This window comes from Entelurus aequoreus, linkage group LG07 (assembly GCF_033978785.1).
Source record: "Entelurus aequoreus isolate RoL-2023_Sb linkage group LG07, RoL_Eaeq_v1.1, whole genome shotgun sequence".
NCBI lineage: Eukaryota > Metazoa > Chordata > Actinopteri > Syngnathiformes > Syngnathidae > Entelurus > Entelurus aequoreus.
The window spans coordinates 81,555,525-81,573,885 of NC_084737.1; the positions used below are offsets into that span (position 1 = coordinate 81,555,525).

The following is an 18,361-nucleotide window of genomic DNA, read 5'->3' on the forward strand; positions in this document are numbered from 1 at the left end:
ACATCCCATCACATGGGTACACCCCTATTATATGTACTATTAGGGGTGTCACATCCCATCACATGGGTACACCCCTATTGTATGTACTATTAGGGGTGTCCCCATCCCATCACATGGGTACACCCCTATTATATGTACTATTAGGGGTGTCCCCATCCCATCACATGGGTACACCCCTATTATATGTACTATTAGGGGTGTCCCCATCCCATCACATGGGTACACCCCTATTATACGTATGAGTAGCTAGCGGTGGGGAGGCTCATAACCTGACTTTTTGCTGGCAACCAATCAACTAACCAGGAGACGGCTAGTATCTTGTAAGCTGGTGCACATGTATCCCAAGGTTCCACTGTATCTTTCATTGATTTCTAAAATGATTATCTATGCAATGGATTTTATGGTCATAGTCTTGTGGTGTATGGAACTAATGTATGGATTTTTTTCCTAGGGGAAATTTGCTTCGTTTTTTGTCGAATCCTCCTGATCAGATTGCTAACAACAACAGAGTTGTGTCCTTCAAAAATGATTGTCTTGCTTTTTGCACTAACTCTGAGTAAGTGGAGTCAGACTCCTCAACAGGAGAAAATAAGGTCAGTTTGTAGCAGAATGAAGGGAAGAGAAAAGCCAAATCCAAAGCATACCACATCACAGTACAATAGTTCTGGCTGCTAATGGAACTTTATTGATGATTAGACTGCTGACAAAAGTAGATTTCCTTAAGGGTATTGTATGAAAACATTCATGTCTTTATCATTATTACTATCAATTAATGCTAATCAGGTACGTCACTAACATGTGGAAGTGGTTTGGAACAGCTTGTGTACTTTATTGACTGTAAAGAACCAAGTCACTAACACGAGGAAGTGGTTTGGAACAGCTTGTGTACTTTATTGACTGTAAAGAACTCTATAGCATGTGAAGTACAAACATTGACTACATTTGAAGCATGATATTTAATCATTGAATAATCCATGCATTCTTTAAGTCAATAAAAACATTTTTGAACTGAAACTCAAGTTGGTCTTGACTTGAAGCAGAACCTGGTCTGGAACATGTGCAGCTTGTGACCTTGTACATTCAACAGAAGCTGCCTGGTGGGCATTGTGCATTTCGTGTGAGGCAGAAACATGGCTCCCGCCTTCGTCCGCTTCACCTCTAATAAGTGATAATACCCTTGCTTGAAAAGTATTTTCCCAAGAACTTGAAAGGTGAGTCTGGCTGTTTGTTCAACCTGAGATCCAGGAACAATGCGGACCATTGGACCAGATCTTTAGGAAATAATTGGGAGTCCTTGTGCTTTCTCTGTGGTGTTCTCTGCGACTGTATGGGCTTTTGTGCTGACATTTCCAGCAAATTGTTGTTTGTAGATGTTGGACAAGGCTGGTTATGTTTAAGGACAGAATCTCCAGGTGCAGCCAAGGATATAGTAGAGAGTTATTGGGGTTTTGTTTTTTAAGGCTTGACCTAAACTCTTCTGCGACAAAGCAGCCATAATGAGAGCTGGGCAACGGTGGATTTGAACTTCCAGTTCTGGAGGAAAGTCCTGCCTGAAATGTTAAAGACAATTGAAATTGTTGATTTCCAATAAGATCTCGTGTGCTCTGATCTACAAGAGTTGTTTTTCTCTCTGACCACTGTTCTGTGTGTCGGCCATGGAATGGTGAAGGAACAGAGACATGAGAATACCAATGTCAAATATGTTTCTGCTATGGTTGCAGATAAAGACAATTAACAAGGGGTTATTTTGAATGAATGAATTGACGTATTAGTATATTGATCACAGTAGACTTGCCATAGTGGACATATGCATTGACTTAGCTCTTCTTGTTCTTCTTTCAACATTAAACTAGTCCAGACTGAATCATCCGTACCTCTGCTGGTTGCATTTTCCAGTTCTAATAATCAACAATCAATTCCACACAATTAGAATCCTTATTCCCACACTTTTAAAAGCAATGATTTGGTCACAGCATCTCTGTGTCTTTCTTCTCGTTATGACCTGTTTGGGTCACACCGTGGTCACGGAGAGGAGCGGGTTAAATATTTTCTTTCCGTCTGGAGATCGCGAGCCGTGAGCCAGCAGATCCTGGATGGTCATCCAGTTGTCCAGGATGCGCCGATTCCTCTTCTTGGTGCTCCTCTTCTGGCTCAGGAGGAGGATGCTGTTGTCCTTGTGTACATAAACAGATGGAGGCTCTTCAGCGCCACCTTGTGATGAGGATGCATCCCTGCAGAGGAAAGGTAAAGAGTTTTTGCATAACATTGTCACATCTTCTCACAGCTGTCAGTTTTTGCCATGGCATGATTCTCATTTTTCTGCATGTTATCATGGCCAATCAAGAATTGTTTTCATTTGTTGGTTGGTAGCTTAATTAAAAGTACAACATAGTATGACAGGAAATGTCCTACCTATCCCCCTTCAAGTAGTCCAGGCGGCTCTGCATCATGAACTCTCTCCTTCGTCTGTTCTCTCTGGCTCTCAGCAGCTGTTGCTTCCTCTCTTCTTTGCTCCAGTATCGCCCCTGTTGGTGTGGAGACTGAATCAATTGACATGTATTGGGATACACCACCTATACAGTGCCCTCGATGATAACGATACAAGGATTGTACATTCAAGACTTCACCGAAGCTGCCTACATAGAGACCACATATGCTTCTTGCTTTATGCAACTGTGAAGACGACACCTGTAGAAGTCACAAGCCATGACTGGATCTCACAAATAACACATAAGAAGACCTTTACTGTCACACACAATGTGAAATTGTGTCTACGTTTTTTTGATAAGCTGTGGCCTGTCATTGTTCGGCACCCGGGTACCGGATCTGGGTCATAAGTCAGTAACTTGGTCATTGAAGCTTCCCTGTGTGTGATGCATCCTCCCCAAGGACACAACAGTAACAACTCCCCCCTTAAGTCCAACCCTTCCTCAACGTGGTAGGGGTGGTGGCAACATGGTATTGTCAGAGCCATGCTGTCTGGAACTTCAGTTCCTCGTGAGGCAACCCATGGTGGACAGGTCTGGCACCCAGCGGTATTAGGTCCGCAATACGACTAACAGGGCTCTGATGAACACCCAGGAGACGTCAACCCTCAGGAACCAGCAGCTTCTGGTCGTCTTTCGGCAAGCGAGGTTGCCGCCTTTGCAAATGGACTAAAGATAACAAGGTCCCACATGTAACTACCATTCCATTACGTGTGATGGCCGCAACCCTTTCCCAACATCGTTTGCAACCAACTGCTGATCCTTGCTGCTCTCGGTGTCAGGTGTTGACCTGCACCCCGCAGGTCTTACGAATTGCTACAGCCTACGAGGAGAACTACAAGCAGGCAATCTTTGCGAGTCCCGTGCAAAGGTCCGAATCAACAACAACAGCAGAAACTGGGTTGGAGGAGGCAGAACTCCAACATGGAAACCAGAGGGGCCATACAGGTTCAGCTCCCGTCACTCAATGCAAGATCAGGAGAGTAAGAACTCCATATCCACCCTTTTGCTCAGCAAGTCATGTCTCTCTGGCAGATTACCCGGCTGTGAAGCATATTACGTCTCAGTGATTATGCTAGGTAATTGTATCAATACTACAAACATTTGGAAAGGCGCCTTGTTTGCCAAAAGAGCTTGACTGTCTTAACCTTCTGGAGATTCTGAAAAGCTGGGCGAAAGTGGGGACCCATATTGCCGATAGTCATAGATAATCAGGACATCTTGGACCTTGTCGTCCTACTAAATAGTTTCTTCATCAATGCCCGGCTGCAGTCTCCTAGGAATCTTTGCAATGTGCGACGTACACCAGAATGGGGACTTTCTTTCATATAATTAAATGTCTCACTCTGCATGAACACTCTTCACTCCAATTCAGATCCACAGATAGGTCAGGACTGTCGTCCCACATCTGGTAGGTAAATCCATGGATTAAAAGTGGTGCCCATAGTGTACCCACCACAGAAGAGGTTGAGGTACCTGCTTCATCTCACTGGCAGCGTCGTCATCAGTCGTCATGCCGCTACGTTCCTCTCTGATCTTCATGGCTCTGGCCTTGAGCAGGCGGTCTCTCACAGGCCGCTTTGCCACGTAACGAGTGCCGTCACTGCGGATCTTCACCTGAATGTGAAAACAGAGAAAGCAGTCTGAACAGTAGAGATGGTCAGGGTTTCTCAAGGAGGACAAAAGGGGTAAGTACACAAAAAAGAATCATCAGCTACATTTTTTTGTTTTTAAATCTTACCTTCCATTCCATGCGCTGTGATGTAGACGTTGGCGACGAGTGCAGCAACCCAAGCGGTAACGCCAGTCCCAACCGTGAGGCTGCGTGCTGCTCCTCCAGACCACATGGGGCACTGTTCACGCTGCGGGGACTGGCGGGCCCGCTGCTGCCTGTGCCCTCCCCTCTCTCCTCCCCCTCTCCTCGCCCCCTCTCTCTCAAGAGCCGATCCAGCGGCTCTACCAGGCCATCAGAAGGCAGCGCGATGCAGCTCTGGTAGCGTTCTAAGGGTTTGACTCTACTTTGGTGGGACAAGAAGGGGCTGGACTTTCCGCTGCCTCCTCCATGCCTGATAGGAGTGGCAGCTGCATGCCAAATGTCCATTCATGAGTCCGTTATGCAAGATAGGGACGTTAATACATGAAAAGGAGGCTTATTACCAGTTTTGGAGCCCCGCCCTTCGTCAGCCACATCCCTCCTAGAAGATGAGCCCGCCTCTTTGGACAGAGATCTGTGTAGGAACAAACCAATTCTAGATAAACTGATGTTTAAGGATCAAGACATTTCTTTGACTGTGGAAATTGTTTGAACCTGAACTTGGAAGGCGTGGAAGGCATGGAGCGTGAGCTGTTCCCCTGGTCGTAACTCTGTCCAGCGCCAGGCGAGAGTGAGCACCCGACATTTGAGTGACGCCTCTCACGGTCTCGACGACGGCTAGCGATGGGCGAGTTGAAGGGTGGAAGGTGACTGAGGGCTGAGAGCGTAGGCGGGGACATTGGCAGTCTGCCTGTGTTGTGGTCTTCTTCCTGGAGAGGCGGTATCTGCCCACAGCTGACTGATGGAGTACTGCGACTGCTGTTGTAGGCGCCGGTGCTGTCATTGGAACGTTTCGGGAGCTCGTTGATGGCTGACAACTCTAGACTCTCATCGCCGTCAAAAATACCTGCCCGTCAAATTGTGTGAATGAGCTTGAATTCATTAATACCAAGTCCGACACATATGAGGATGTTCATGTTTTTGCAGGGTTAGGGTTAGGGTCAATGTGAAGGCACGTACCTACAGGAGGAATTTAGTGGTATGGTGAGGTTCACTACACCTCTGGTTTATTTCAGCTTGTACTATTATGTCAAGTCTTGGCATGGTGAGGTGTGTTTGTGAAGCAGTAGGCAAAATATAAAGAAGCCTCAGGCACAAAAGGTGAATGTCTTAGCAAAGCATAGGAAACATGAAAAGCTAACAAGAAATGTACTCAGTAGCACAAGAATGTACAAGATAAACGCTCGCCAAATGCAAACAATAGTCCCACGCCGACTGGACAGCGAGACTGGCATATAAAGGTGTTGATTGGGATTGGCCGCAGGTGCGAGTTCTAATCACCTAACAGAGGCAGGTGTGTGCAATCAGCGCTCCTAGCAACAAGAGGGTAAACAAGGGTGGAACGAAGCGCTCACAACAGAAATAAGCGCTAAATATAGGAGAGCAATAGCAAAACTAAAGTAACAAATGTGTCCGCATCACTCCAATTATGGCGTCATAAGCTTAACTTCATGAATTATTGTGGCCAGTAGGTGTCGCTAAAACACAATTGCCAGTGAAAAAACTGCATCAAACATCCCTGAAGTCAACTGGTGTGCACCAAACATCAAGCAGCCTCAGCTCACCAATTAAAACTGGTACAAATGAATATCCTTCTTGGCTGTCAGTATTTGTCATGATCAAGTCGGAGTTGATTGAATATTATTCATGTTATGAACGTAACACTACATCATACAATTAGATCCATTCCTTGATGAAGGTACATTTTATTTGGATATAAAAGCCCTTGTCAATAAAGCATTATTATTGAAGTCCAGCAAATGTAGTTTGACTATATGGTCACTAGATGGCAGCAACATTGTCCTTGTCTGCTTGACCCAATCCTGGGTGTTCCTAAGACACATATTATGGTTTGTCTGCTTGACCCAGTCCTGGGTGTTCCTAAGACACATATCATGGTTTGTCTGCTTGACCCAGTCCTGGGTGTTCCTAAGACACATATCATGGTTTGTCTGCTTGACCCAGTCCTGGGTGTTCCTAAGACATGGTTTGTCTGCTTGACCCAGTCCTGGGTGTTCCTAAGACATGGTTTGTCTGCTTGACCCAGTCCTGGGTGTTCCTAAGACACATATCATGGTTTGTCTGCTTGACCCAGTCCTGGGTGTTCCTAAGACACATATCATGGTTTGTCTGCTTGACCCAGTCCTGGGTGTTCCTAAGACACATATCATGGTTTGTCTGCTTGACCCAGTCCTGGGTGTTCCTAAGACACATATCATGGTTTGTCTGCTTGACCCAGTCCTGGGTGTTCCTAAGACACATATCATGGTTTGTCTGCTTGACCCAGTCCTGGGTGTTCCTAAGACATGGTTTGTCTGCTTGACCCAGTCCTGGGTGTTCCTAAGACACATATCATGGTTTGTCTGCTTTACCCAGTCCTGGGTGTTCTTAAGACACATATCATGGTTTGTCTGCTTGACCCAGTCCTGGGTGTTCCTAAGACACATATCATGGTTTGTCTGCTTGACCCAGTCATGAGTGTTCCTAAGACACATATCATGGTTTGTCTGCTTGACCCAGTCCTGGGTGTTCCTAAGACACATATCATGGTTTGTCTGCTTGACCCAGTCCTGGGTGTTCCTAAGACACATATCATGGTTTGTCTGCTTGACCCAGTCCTGGGTGTTCCTAAGACATGGTTTGTCTGCTTGACCCAGTCCTGGGTGTTCCTAAGACACATATCATGGTTTGTCTGCTTTACCCAGTCCTGGGTGTTCTTAAGACACATATCATGGTTTGTCTGCTTGACCCAGTCCTGGGTGTTCCTAAGACACATATCATGGTTTGTCTGCTTGACCCAGTCATGAGTGTTCCTAAGACACATATCATGGTTTGTCTGCTTGACCCAGTCCTGGGTGTTCCTAAGACAAATATCATGGTTTGTCTGCTTGACCCAGTCCTGAGTGTTCCTAAGACACATATCATGGTTTGTCTGCTTGACCCAGTCCTGGGTGTTCTTAAGACACATATCATGGTTTGTCTGCTTGACCCAGTCCTGAGTGTTCCTAAGACACATATCATGGTTTGTCTGCTTGACCCAGTCCTGGGTGTTCCTAAGACAAATATCATGGTTTGGGCGGGGGAGAGATTGAAAAACTGCGACTTGCTTATGTTACGAAGCAGCTTTGGGATATACGGACAGAAATATATTTGGTTCTTCCTCAAAGTTTCATGGAACTTGGATTTTTGGACAAACAATGTTACTACTGTGGTTGCCGTGGTTACCTGCGGCCTCCTCCATCATCCAGGCTTTCAGGCAGCGCTCTCGGAGCTGCTGCATCTTCTGAGCGCGCAGGATGTTGCGACACTTGAACTCCAGGTGACGCAGCTCCTCCTCCACCAGCGCCATCTGGTGCTCGCTCACGCTCACTTCTCCCTCCCACTCCTCTCCGTCTTTTCCCTCCTCAAGAGCTGACTCTTTGACCTGGGACTCGTACTCGTACTGGTACCTGATCTCAAGCAGCCCCTGGTACCGCTGGCACTCGTCCGCCGTCAGGCCAGGCATGGTCATCGTGTTTCCAGGACTCCTGTGCGGCTGGGGCTAAGGAGTCAGAGGTTGATGATTAGACTATCTGATCAAAACCATTGGGACACCTACAGGAAGTCCCGTCCTAGATGTACCTTGTTGTGGGCTGGCTCCGTCCAGTCCGGTCCAGTGAGAAAGTCAGAGCAGAGCTGCAGGTCAGGCAGGTGTAGGAAAGGAGTGGTCGTGTCTCCTCGACCATTGCCAGGACTGGGGGCCAGCTTGGGGCTCGGGCAGAACCCGGGACTGGGTCTTGGACTTAGTCTGTGCCAGGAAACCGAAAAATGTGAGGTAGTTCAAGCGAATGTCTTGCCCGTGGCATAAATACTTGATGTTGTTTAGGACCACGACCACTTGGGGGCCACATGACCATGGCCTGGGCTTTTGTAAAGATTAAAGATGTTTTTCTTTCATTTAAGTCCGTCTGTTATAAAATACAATGTCATAAAAGTCCATTTTGCTGTTAAAAGTCAATAATAAAGTTGTTTAAATCAAAAGAGGAATGCGTTTTAAACACTACCTACACCCAAAAATGTTTAGTTTAGTTTCTTCTGAAAGTGGAAAAGTCACCACGGAACACTTGACTGTTCACTCAACACAGACGTCATAACAACATCAAGGATGAGGTGAAAATGCAAATATAATTAATCTATTTGTGACAGCCTGAGTTATGTTAAGTGTGATGCGTTCAAGGACCCTTGATTCAAGTTTGAAACAGTGACGTCACCTGTTCTCAAAGACCGAAGAGTAGTGATGGGAATGGAAAAACGGTTCCCAGTGTATCAAGTCTTTGGAATCGCTTGCCAGTCATGCAAACAGTTTCTTATCCAACCTTCCGGGTGAGGATATCAGCAACATGGCCACACCGGGTGGAAAAAGTGCACCGGATTTCGGCAACATTTTACTATTCAAAGATTGCAACAGCGCTTCTTTGAATACTTTCATCAAGAGGAAGACAAGATGCTGCAACATTGGAACATTCCAGCATGCAATCAATGTTGCGCAGTCATCTGAGCTAAATACTACAGGTACTAATAATGTCAGCGCTACTACTAGAAATGTGACAAAGATTATTTGTATTTATTTTAAAATGTATTTGCAAAAGTAGCTTTCTATGCTAAGTGAGGCCATGTTAGCTCCCAACTAAACACCATCCATCTTTTTTTTCTCTTTGTTTACAAATAAGAATGGATAAGAGAAGCGTCATAGAAGCGACTCAGAATAATGGAAAATGGAATCAGAAGCGGAAAAGTTAATGACTTCCCGACCTCAGCGAGGAGGACAAACCCCAGCAGTTTCAAGTCAGTTGGGACTTGTTTTGCTTTACAGCGCTTCTCAATTCTTTCTTTCTCATGCCCGCCTTAGAGACATTCACGCCCCACCTCATGCCCCCCTGACACCTTATCATGCCCCCCGACACCTTATCATGCCCCCCCCCTGACATATTATCATGCCCCCCAGATACAAGAAGTGCTGGTCTAAATGTAATCCAACTTTAAAGGATGTGTTGCTTGATTGGAGCAGTGTTGCCCCCTGGCTGGAGGCATGTGTTTTGTTCTAGAATGAAAAAGTCCTTTGCCTCTCAGGCCCCCCCTGACACCCCCCACTATTTTAACAAGAACTGGTTTAGTGCCAGGAGGGGAATACAATAATAGTATTGCTAGACAAGTAACATTAAAGACCAAAAGGCCTATGGCCTGGGGCCTGACCTTGGACTGGGTCCTGGCCGGAACTTGCGGGTGCTGCCGGGTGTGTTGGTGGTGCCGGTGTCGCAGGCGCTGGTTTGATCCCCCAGTAGGTCGTGCTCGGAGGACTCCTCGTAGCGCGTGCTGTCGTCGGTGCGACCCAGTCCGCTGTCCAGGTCTTGACTTGTGGACAGCAGGTTGAGCAGCGGGGGTAGGGGCACTGGGCGCTCCGCCTTTTGTCCTTCCTCCGTGTCACCTTCATCATCATCCAGTTGTCCTCCGCTGGACAACTCTGGTGGTCCTCCATGACACAGGCTCCAAGAACCAGAGGAGGGGTCTTGATTATTTAGCATGTCCAAGGAGGCTCGGTCCTCCAGGGTCGCCCTGGTGGTCTCTGTTGCCTCGTCCTGAGGAGAGAGGACACACCTATTTACCGTCTGAACCAGGGTTCTTCACTTTTCTCACCCAACTCCACTCAGATATTACCACTAAATAACTCTGACAGTTTGTATTACACCTGAGTACTTGTGTGATGTTGTCATTACTGCCACAAGTGGTGTAAAAGTGTATTACACCTGAGTACTTGTGTGATGTTGTCATTACTGCCACAAGTGGTGTAAAAGTGTATTACACCTGAGTACTAGTGTGATGTTGTCATTACTGCCACAAGTGGTGTAAAAGTGTATTACACCTGAGTACCACTGCGTCCTATACAGACCACCACTTGTTGGTTATTGTAACTAGTCACCTCCATAAAGTGTGTTGACTGAATAGAGAGTAACTAGTCACCTCCACAGAGTAGTTAGTCACCTCCACAGAGTAACTAGTCACCTCCACAAAGTAGTTAGTCTCCTCCACAGAGTAGTTAGTCACCTCCACAGAGTAACTAGTCACCTCCACAGAGTAGTTTGTCTCCTCCACAGAGTAGTTAGTCACCTCCACAAAGTAGTTAGTCTCCTCCACAGAGTAGTTAGTCTCCTCCACAAAGTAGTTAGTCTCCTCCACAGAGTAGTTAGTCACCTCCACAGAGTAGTTAGTCTCCTCCACAAAGTAGTTAGTCTCCTCCACAGAGTAGTTAGTCTCCTCCACAGAGTAGTTAGTCTCCTCCACAAAGTAGCTAGTCTCCTCCACAAAGTAGTTAGTCTCCTCCACAAAGTAGTTAGTCACCTTCAAGTTGGGTCGAGCGAGCAGCAAAGAGAAGTTGATGCTATCATCTCGGCTCAAAATGGCCACCGCTTCTTCTCGGTTCTGGATGTCCAGGCCGTTGATCTGCAGTGAGGACAAAATTAATGGAAATTTCCTTAGTATTTATTTATTTATTTATTCCAATTTGTATTTATTTATTTATTTTAATTTGTATGCATTTATTTTTTCCAATTTGTATTTATTTATTCCAATTTGCATTTATTTATTTACTCCAATTTGTATTTATTTATTTATTCCAATTTGTATTTATTTATTTATTCCAATTTGTATTTATTTATTTATTCCAATTTGCATTTATTTATTTATTCCAATTTGTATTTATTTATTTATTCCAATTTGTATTTATTTATTTATTCCAATTTGCATTTATTTATTTATTCCAATTTGTATTTATTTATTTATTCCAATTTGTATCTATTTATTTATTCCAATTTGTATTGATTTATTTATTCCAATGGGTATGTATGAATGTATTCCAAGACCAGAGCAGTGTTGTTGAGGTGTAAAGTCCTCCAGCAAGATGACAACACAAAGAAGAAGAAGAGACGATACTTTCAATGTAGCTAGCGCCATCTTGTGGAGTTCATTCCAACAAAAGTTGAACTGCACCTACTACAGGACACTCTGGTAACCATGACAACGGCCAACATTCCGCAGGAAGTGGTGAGTCACCTGAAGTATTCTGTCTCCCTCTCTGATGCGTCCATTCTTGGCGGCGATGCCGTCTGGCTTGACCTGCGTCACATGACCAGATGGAGTCAACACACACACAGAGTGTCACATGACCAGATGGAGTCAACACACACACAGAGTGTCACATGACCAGATGGAGTCAACACACACACAGAGTGTCACATGACCAGATGGAGTCAACACACACACAGAGTGTCACATGACCAGATGGAGTCAACACACACACAGAGTGTCACATGACCAGAGGGAGTCAACACACACACAGAGTGTCACATGACCAGATGGAGTCAACACACACACACAGTGTCACATGACCAGATGGAGTCAACACACACACAGAGTGTCACATGACCAGATGGAGTCAACACACACACAGAGTGTCACATGACCAGAGGGAGTCAACACACACACAGAGTGTCACATGACCAGAGGGAGTCAACACACACACAGAGTGTCACATGACCAGAGGGAGTCAACACACACACAGAGTGTCACATGACCAGATGGAGTCAACACACACAGACAGTGTCACATGACCAGATGGATTCAACACACACACAGAGTGTCACATGACCAGATGGAGTCAACACACACACAGAGTGTCAAATGACCAGATGGAGTCAACACACACACAGAGTGTCACATGACCAGATGGAGTCAACACAAACACAGAGTGTCACATGACCAGATGGAGTCAACACACACACAGAGTGTCACATGACCAGATGGAGTCAAAACACACACAGAGTGTCACATGACCAGATGGAGTCAACACACACACAGAGTGTCACATGACCAGATTGAGTCAACACACACACACAGTGTCACATGACCAGATGGAGTCAACACACACACAGAGTGTCACATGATCAGATGGAGTCAACACACACACAGAGTGTCACATGACCAGATGGAGTCAACACACACACAGAGTGTCACATGAACAGATGGAGTCAACACACACACAGAGTGTCACATGACCAGATGGAGTCAACACACACACACAGTGTCACAATACCAGATGGAGTCAACACACACACAGAGTGTCACATGACCAGATGGAGTCAACACACACACAGAGTGTCACATGACCAGATGGAGTCAACACACACACAGTGTCACATGACCAGATGGAGTCAACACACACACAGAGTGTCACATGACCAGATGGAGTCAACACACACACAGAGTGTCACATGACCAGATGGAGTCAACACACACACAGAGTGTCACATGACCAGATGGAGTCAATACACACACAGAGTGTCACATGACCAGATGGAGTCAACACACACACAGAGTGTCACATGACCAGATGGAGTCAACACACACACAGAGTGTCACATGACCAGAGGGAGTCAACACACACACAGAGTGTCACATGACCAGATGGAGTCAACACACACACAGAGAGTCACATGACCAGATGGAGTCAACACACACACAGAGTGTCACATGACCAGATGGAGTCAACACACACACAGAGTGTCACATGACCAGATGGAGTCAACACACACACAGAGTGTCACATGACCAGATGGAGTCAACACACACACAGAGTGTCACATGACCAGATGGAGTCAACACACACACACACAGTGTCACATGACCAGATGGAGTCAACACACACACAGAGTGTCACATGACCAGAGGGAGTCAACACACACACAGAGTGTCACATGACCAGATGGAGTCAACACACACACAGAGTGTCACATGACCAGATGGAGTCAACACACACACAGAGTGTCACATGACCAGATGGAGTCAACACACACAGAGTGTCACATGACCAGATGGAGTCAACACACACACAGTGTCACATGACCAGATGGAGTCAACACACACACAGAGTGTCACATGACCAGATGGAGTCAACACACACACAGAGTGTCACATGACCAGATGGAGTCAACACACACACAGAGTGTCACATGATCAGATGGAGTCAACACACACACAGAGTGTCACATGACCAGAGGGAGTCAACACACACACAGAGTGTCACATGACCAGATGGAGTCAACACACACACAGAGTGTCACATGACCAGATGGAGTCAACACACACACAGAGTGTCACATGACCAGATGGAGTCAACACACACACAGAGTGTCACATGACCAGATGGAGTCAACACACACACACAGTGTCACATGACCAGATGGAGTCAACACACACACAGAGTGTCACATGACCAGATGGAGTCAACAAACACACAGAGTGTCACATGACCAGATGGAGTCAACACACAGACAGAGTGTCACATGACCAGATGGAGTCAACACACACACAGAGTGTCACATGACCAGAGGGAGTCAACACACACACAGTGTCACATGACCAGATGGATTCAACACACACACAGAGTGTCACATGACCAGATGGAGTCAACACACACACAGAGTGTCACATGACCAGATGGAGTCAACACACACACAGAGTGTCACATGACCAGATGGAGTCAACACACACACAGAGTGTCACATGACCAGATGGAGTCAACACACACACAGAGTGTCACATGACCAGAGGGAGTCAACACACACACAGAGTGTCACATGACCAGATGGAGTCAACACACACATAGAGTGTCACATGACCAGATGGAGTCAACACACACACAGAGTGTCACATGACCAGATGGAGTCAACACACACACAGTGTCACATGACCAGAGGGAGTCAACACACACACAGAGTGTCACATGACCAGATGGAGTCAACACACACGCAGAGTGTCACATGACCAGATGGAGTCAACACACACACAGAGTGTCACATGATCAGATGGAGTCAACACACACGCAGAGTGTCACATGACCAGATGGAGTCAACACACACACAGTGTCACATGACCAGAGGGAGTCAACACACACACAGAGTGTCACATGACCAGATGGAGTCAACACACACACAGAGTGTCACATGACCAGATGGAGTCAACACACACAAACAGTGTCACATGACCAGATGGAGTCAACACACACACAGTGTCACATGACCAGAGGGAGTCAACACACACAGAGTGTCACATGACCAGATGGAGTCAACACACACGCAGAGTGTCACATGACCAGATGGAGTCAACACACACACAGTGTCACATGACCAGAGGGAGTCAACACACACACAGAGTGTCACATGACCAGATGGAGTCAACACACACAAAGAGTGTCACATGACCAGATGGAGTCAACACACACACAGAGTGTCACATGACCAGATGGAATCAACACACACACAGTGTCACATGACCAAAGGGAGTCAACACACACACAGAGTGTCACATGACCATATGGAGTCAACACACACGCAGAGTGTCACATGACCAGATGGAGTCAACACACACACAGAGTGTCACATGACCAGATGGAGTCAACACACACACAGTGTCACATGACCAAAGGGAGTCAACACACACACAGAGTGTCACATGACCATATGGAGTCAACACACACGCAGAGTGTCACATGACCAGAGGGAGTCAACACACACACAGAGTGTCACATGACCAGATGGAATCAACACACACAAAGAGTGTCACATGACCAGATGGAGTCAACACACACAAACAGTGTCACATGACCAGATGGAATCAACGCACACAAAGAGTGTCACATGACCAGATGGAGTCAACACACACAAACAGTGTCACATGACCTGATGGAGTCAACACACACACAGTGTCACATGACCAGAGGGAGTCAACACACACGCAGAGTGTCACATGACCAGATGGAGTCAACACACACACAGAGTGTCACATGACCAGATGGAGTCAACACACACAAACAGTGTCACATGACCAGATGGAATCAACACACACAAAGAGTGTCACATGACCAGATGGAGTCAACACACACACAGTGTCACATGACCAGAGGGAGTCAACACACACACAGTGTCACATGACCAGAGGGAGTCAACACACACACAGAGTGTCACATGACCAGATGGAGTCAACACACACAAACAGTGTCACATGACCAGATGGAGTCAACACACACACAGAGTGTCACATGACCAGATGGAGTCAACACACACGCAGAGTGTCACATGACCAGATGGAGTCAACACACACACAGTGTCACATGAACAGAGGGAGTCAACACACACACAGAGTGTCACATGACCAGATGGAGTCAACACACACACAGAGTGTCACATGACCAGATGGAGTCAACACACACAAACAGTGTCACATGACCAGATGGAGTCAACACACACGCAGTGTCACATGACCAGAGGGAGTCAACACACACACAGAGTGTCACATGACCAGATGGAGTCAACACACATGCAGAGTGTCACATGACCAGATGGAGTCAACACACACAAAGTGTCACATGACCAGAGGGAGTCAACACACACGCAGTGTCACATGACCAGAGGGAGTCAACACACACACAGAGTGTCACATGACCAGATGGAGTCAACACACATGCAGAGTGTCACATGACCAGATGGAGTCAACACACACAAAGTGTCACATGACCAGATGGAGTCAACACACACACAGTGTCACATGACCAGAGGGAGTCAACACACACACAGAGTGTCACATGACCAGATGGAGTCAACACACACACAGAGTGTCACATGACCAGATCGAGTCAACACACACAAACAGTGTCACATGACCAGATGGAGTCAACACACACACAGTGTCACATGACCAGAGGGAGTCAACACACACACAGAGTGTCACATGACCAGATGGAGTCAACACACACAAAGAGTGTCACATGACCAGATGGAGTCAACACACACACAGAGTGTCACATGACCAGATGGAGTCAACACACACACAGTGTCACATGACCAAAGGGAGTCAACACACACACAGAGTGTCACATGACCAGATGGAGTCAACACACACGCAGAGTGTCACATGACCAGATGGAGTCAACACACACACAGTGTCACATGACCAGAGGGAGTCAACACACACACAGAGTGTCGCATGACCAGATGGAATCAACACACACAAAGAGTGTCACATGACCAGATGGAGTCAACACACACAAACAGTGTCACATGACCTGATGGAGTCAACACACACACAGTGTCACATGACCAGAGGGAGTCAACACACACACAGAGTGTCACATGACCAGATGGAGTCAACACACACGCAGAGTGTCACATGACCAGATGGAGTCAACACACACACAGAGTGTCACATGACCAGATGGAGTCAACAAACACGCCGAGTGTCACATGACCAGATGGAGTCAACACACACACAGTGTCACATGACCAGAGGGAGTCAACACACACACAGAGTGTCACATGACCAGATGGAGTCAACACACACACAGAGTGTCACATGACCAGATGGAGTCAACACACACAAACAGTGTCACATGACCAGATGGAGTCAACACACACACAGTGTCACATGACCAGAGGGAGTCAACACACACACAGAGTGTCACATGACCAGATGGAGTCAAGACATATGCAGAGTGTCACATGACCAGATGGAGTCAACACACACAAAGTGTCACATGACCAGAGGGAGTCAACACACACACAGAGTGTCACATGACCAGATGGAGTCAACACACACACAGAGTGTCACATGACCAGATGGAGTCAACACACACAAACAGTGTCACATGACCAGATGGAGTCAACACACACACAGTGTCACATGACCAGAGGGAGTCAACACACACACAGAGTGTTTCATGACCAGATGGAGTCAACACACACACAGAGTGTCACATGACCAGATGGAGTCAATACACACAAACAGTGTCACATGACCAGATGGAGTCAACACACACACAGTGTCACATGACCAGAGGGAGTCAACACACACACAGAGTGTTTCATGACCAGATGGAGTCAACACACACACAGAGTGTCACATGACCAGATGGAGTAAACACACACACACAGAGTGTCATATGACCAGATGGAGTCAACACACACACAGAGTGTCACATGACCAGATGGAGTCAACACACACACAGTGTCACATGACCAGAGGGAGTCAACACACACACAGAGTGTCACATGACCAGATGGAGTCAACACACACACAGAGTGTCACATGACCAGATGGAGTCAACACACACACAGAGTGTCACATGACCAGATGGAGTCAACACACACACAGAGTGTCACATGACCAGATGGAGTCAACACACACACAGAGTGTCACATGACCAGATGGAGTCAACACACACACAGAGTGTCACATGACCAGATGGAGTCAACACACACACAGAGTGTCACATGACCAGATGGAGTCAACACACACACAGAGTGTCACATGACCAGATGGAGTCAACACACACACAGAGTGTCACATGACCAGATGGAGTCAACACACACACAGAGTGTCACATGACCAGATGGAGTCAACACACACACAGAGTGTCACATGACCAGATGGAGTCAACACACACACAGAGTGTCACATGACCAGATGGAGTCAACACACACACAGTGTCACATGACCAGAGGGAGTCAAGACACACACAGAGTCTCACATGACCAGATGGAGTCAACACACACACAGAGTGTCACATGACCAGATGGAGTCAACACACACACAGAGTGTCACATGACCAGATGGAGTCAACACACACAGAGTGTCACATGACCAGATGGAGTCAACACACACACAGTGTCACATGAAGAGATGGAGTCAACACACACACAGAGTGTCACATGACCAGATGGAGTCAACACACACACAGAGTGTCACATGACCAGATGGAGTCAACACACACACAGAGTGTCACATGATCAGATGGAGTCAACACACACACAGAGTGTCACATGACCAGATGGAGTCAACACACACACAGTGTCACATGACCAGATGGAGTCAACACACACACAGAGTGTCACATGACCAGATGGAGTCAACACACACACAGAGTGTCACATGACCAGATGGAGTCAACACACACACAGAGTGTCACATGACCAGATGG

General features: G+C 46.6%; 1 protein-coding gene across 6 annotated transcripts in view; it reads right to left on the bottom strand.

The window, feature by feature from the left end:
- Positions 1 to 891: 891 nt before the first annotated feature.
- The window catches only part of LOC133653217 (PDZ domain-containing protein 4-like), a 40,555-nt gene continuing 23,085 nt past the window's right edge, over positions 892 to 18,361 (bottom strand). For all 6 annotated transcript variants that reach the window (XM_062052292.1, XM_062052290.1, XM_062052289.1 and 3 more), the window contains 11 exons: positions 11,386 to 11,448; positions 10,675 to 10,776; positions 9,532 to 9,914; positions 7,921 to 8,086; positions 7,525 to 7,840; positions 4,795 to 5,146; positions 4,644 to 4,714; positions 4,228 to 4,568; positions 3,963 to 4,103; positions 2,413 to 2,525; positions 892 to 2,231 (listed from right to left, as the gene is read on the bottom strand). In XM_062052292.1, the coding sequence (XP_061908276.1) occupies positions 2,012 to 2,231; positions 2,413 to 2,525; positions 3,963 to 4,103; positions 4,228 to 4,568; positions 4,644 to 4,714; positions 4,795 to 5,146; positions 7,525 to 7,840; positions 7,921 to 8,086; positions 9,532 to 9,914; positions 10,675 to 10,776; positions 11,386 to 11,448 (2,268 nt within the window). In that variant the 3' untranslated portion in view covers positions 892 to 2,011. The remainder of the gene's footprint in view (positions 2,232 to 2,412; positions 2,526 to 3,962; positions 4,104 to 4,227; positions 4,569 to 4,643; positions 4,715 to 4,794; positions 5,147 to 7,524; positions 7,841 to 7,920; positions 8,087 to 9,531; positions 9,915 to 10,674; positions 10,777 to 11,385; positions 11,449 to 18,361) is intronic.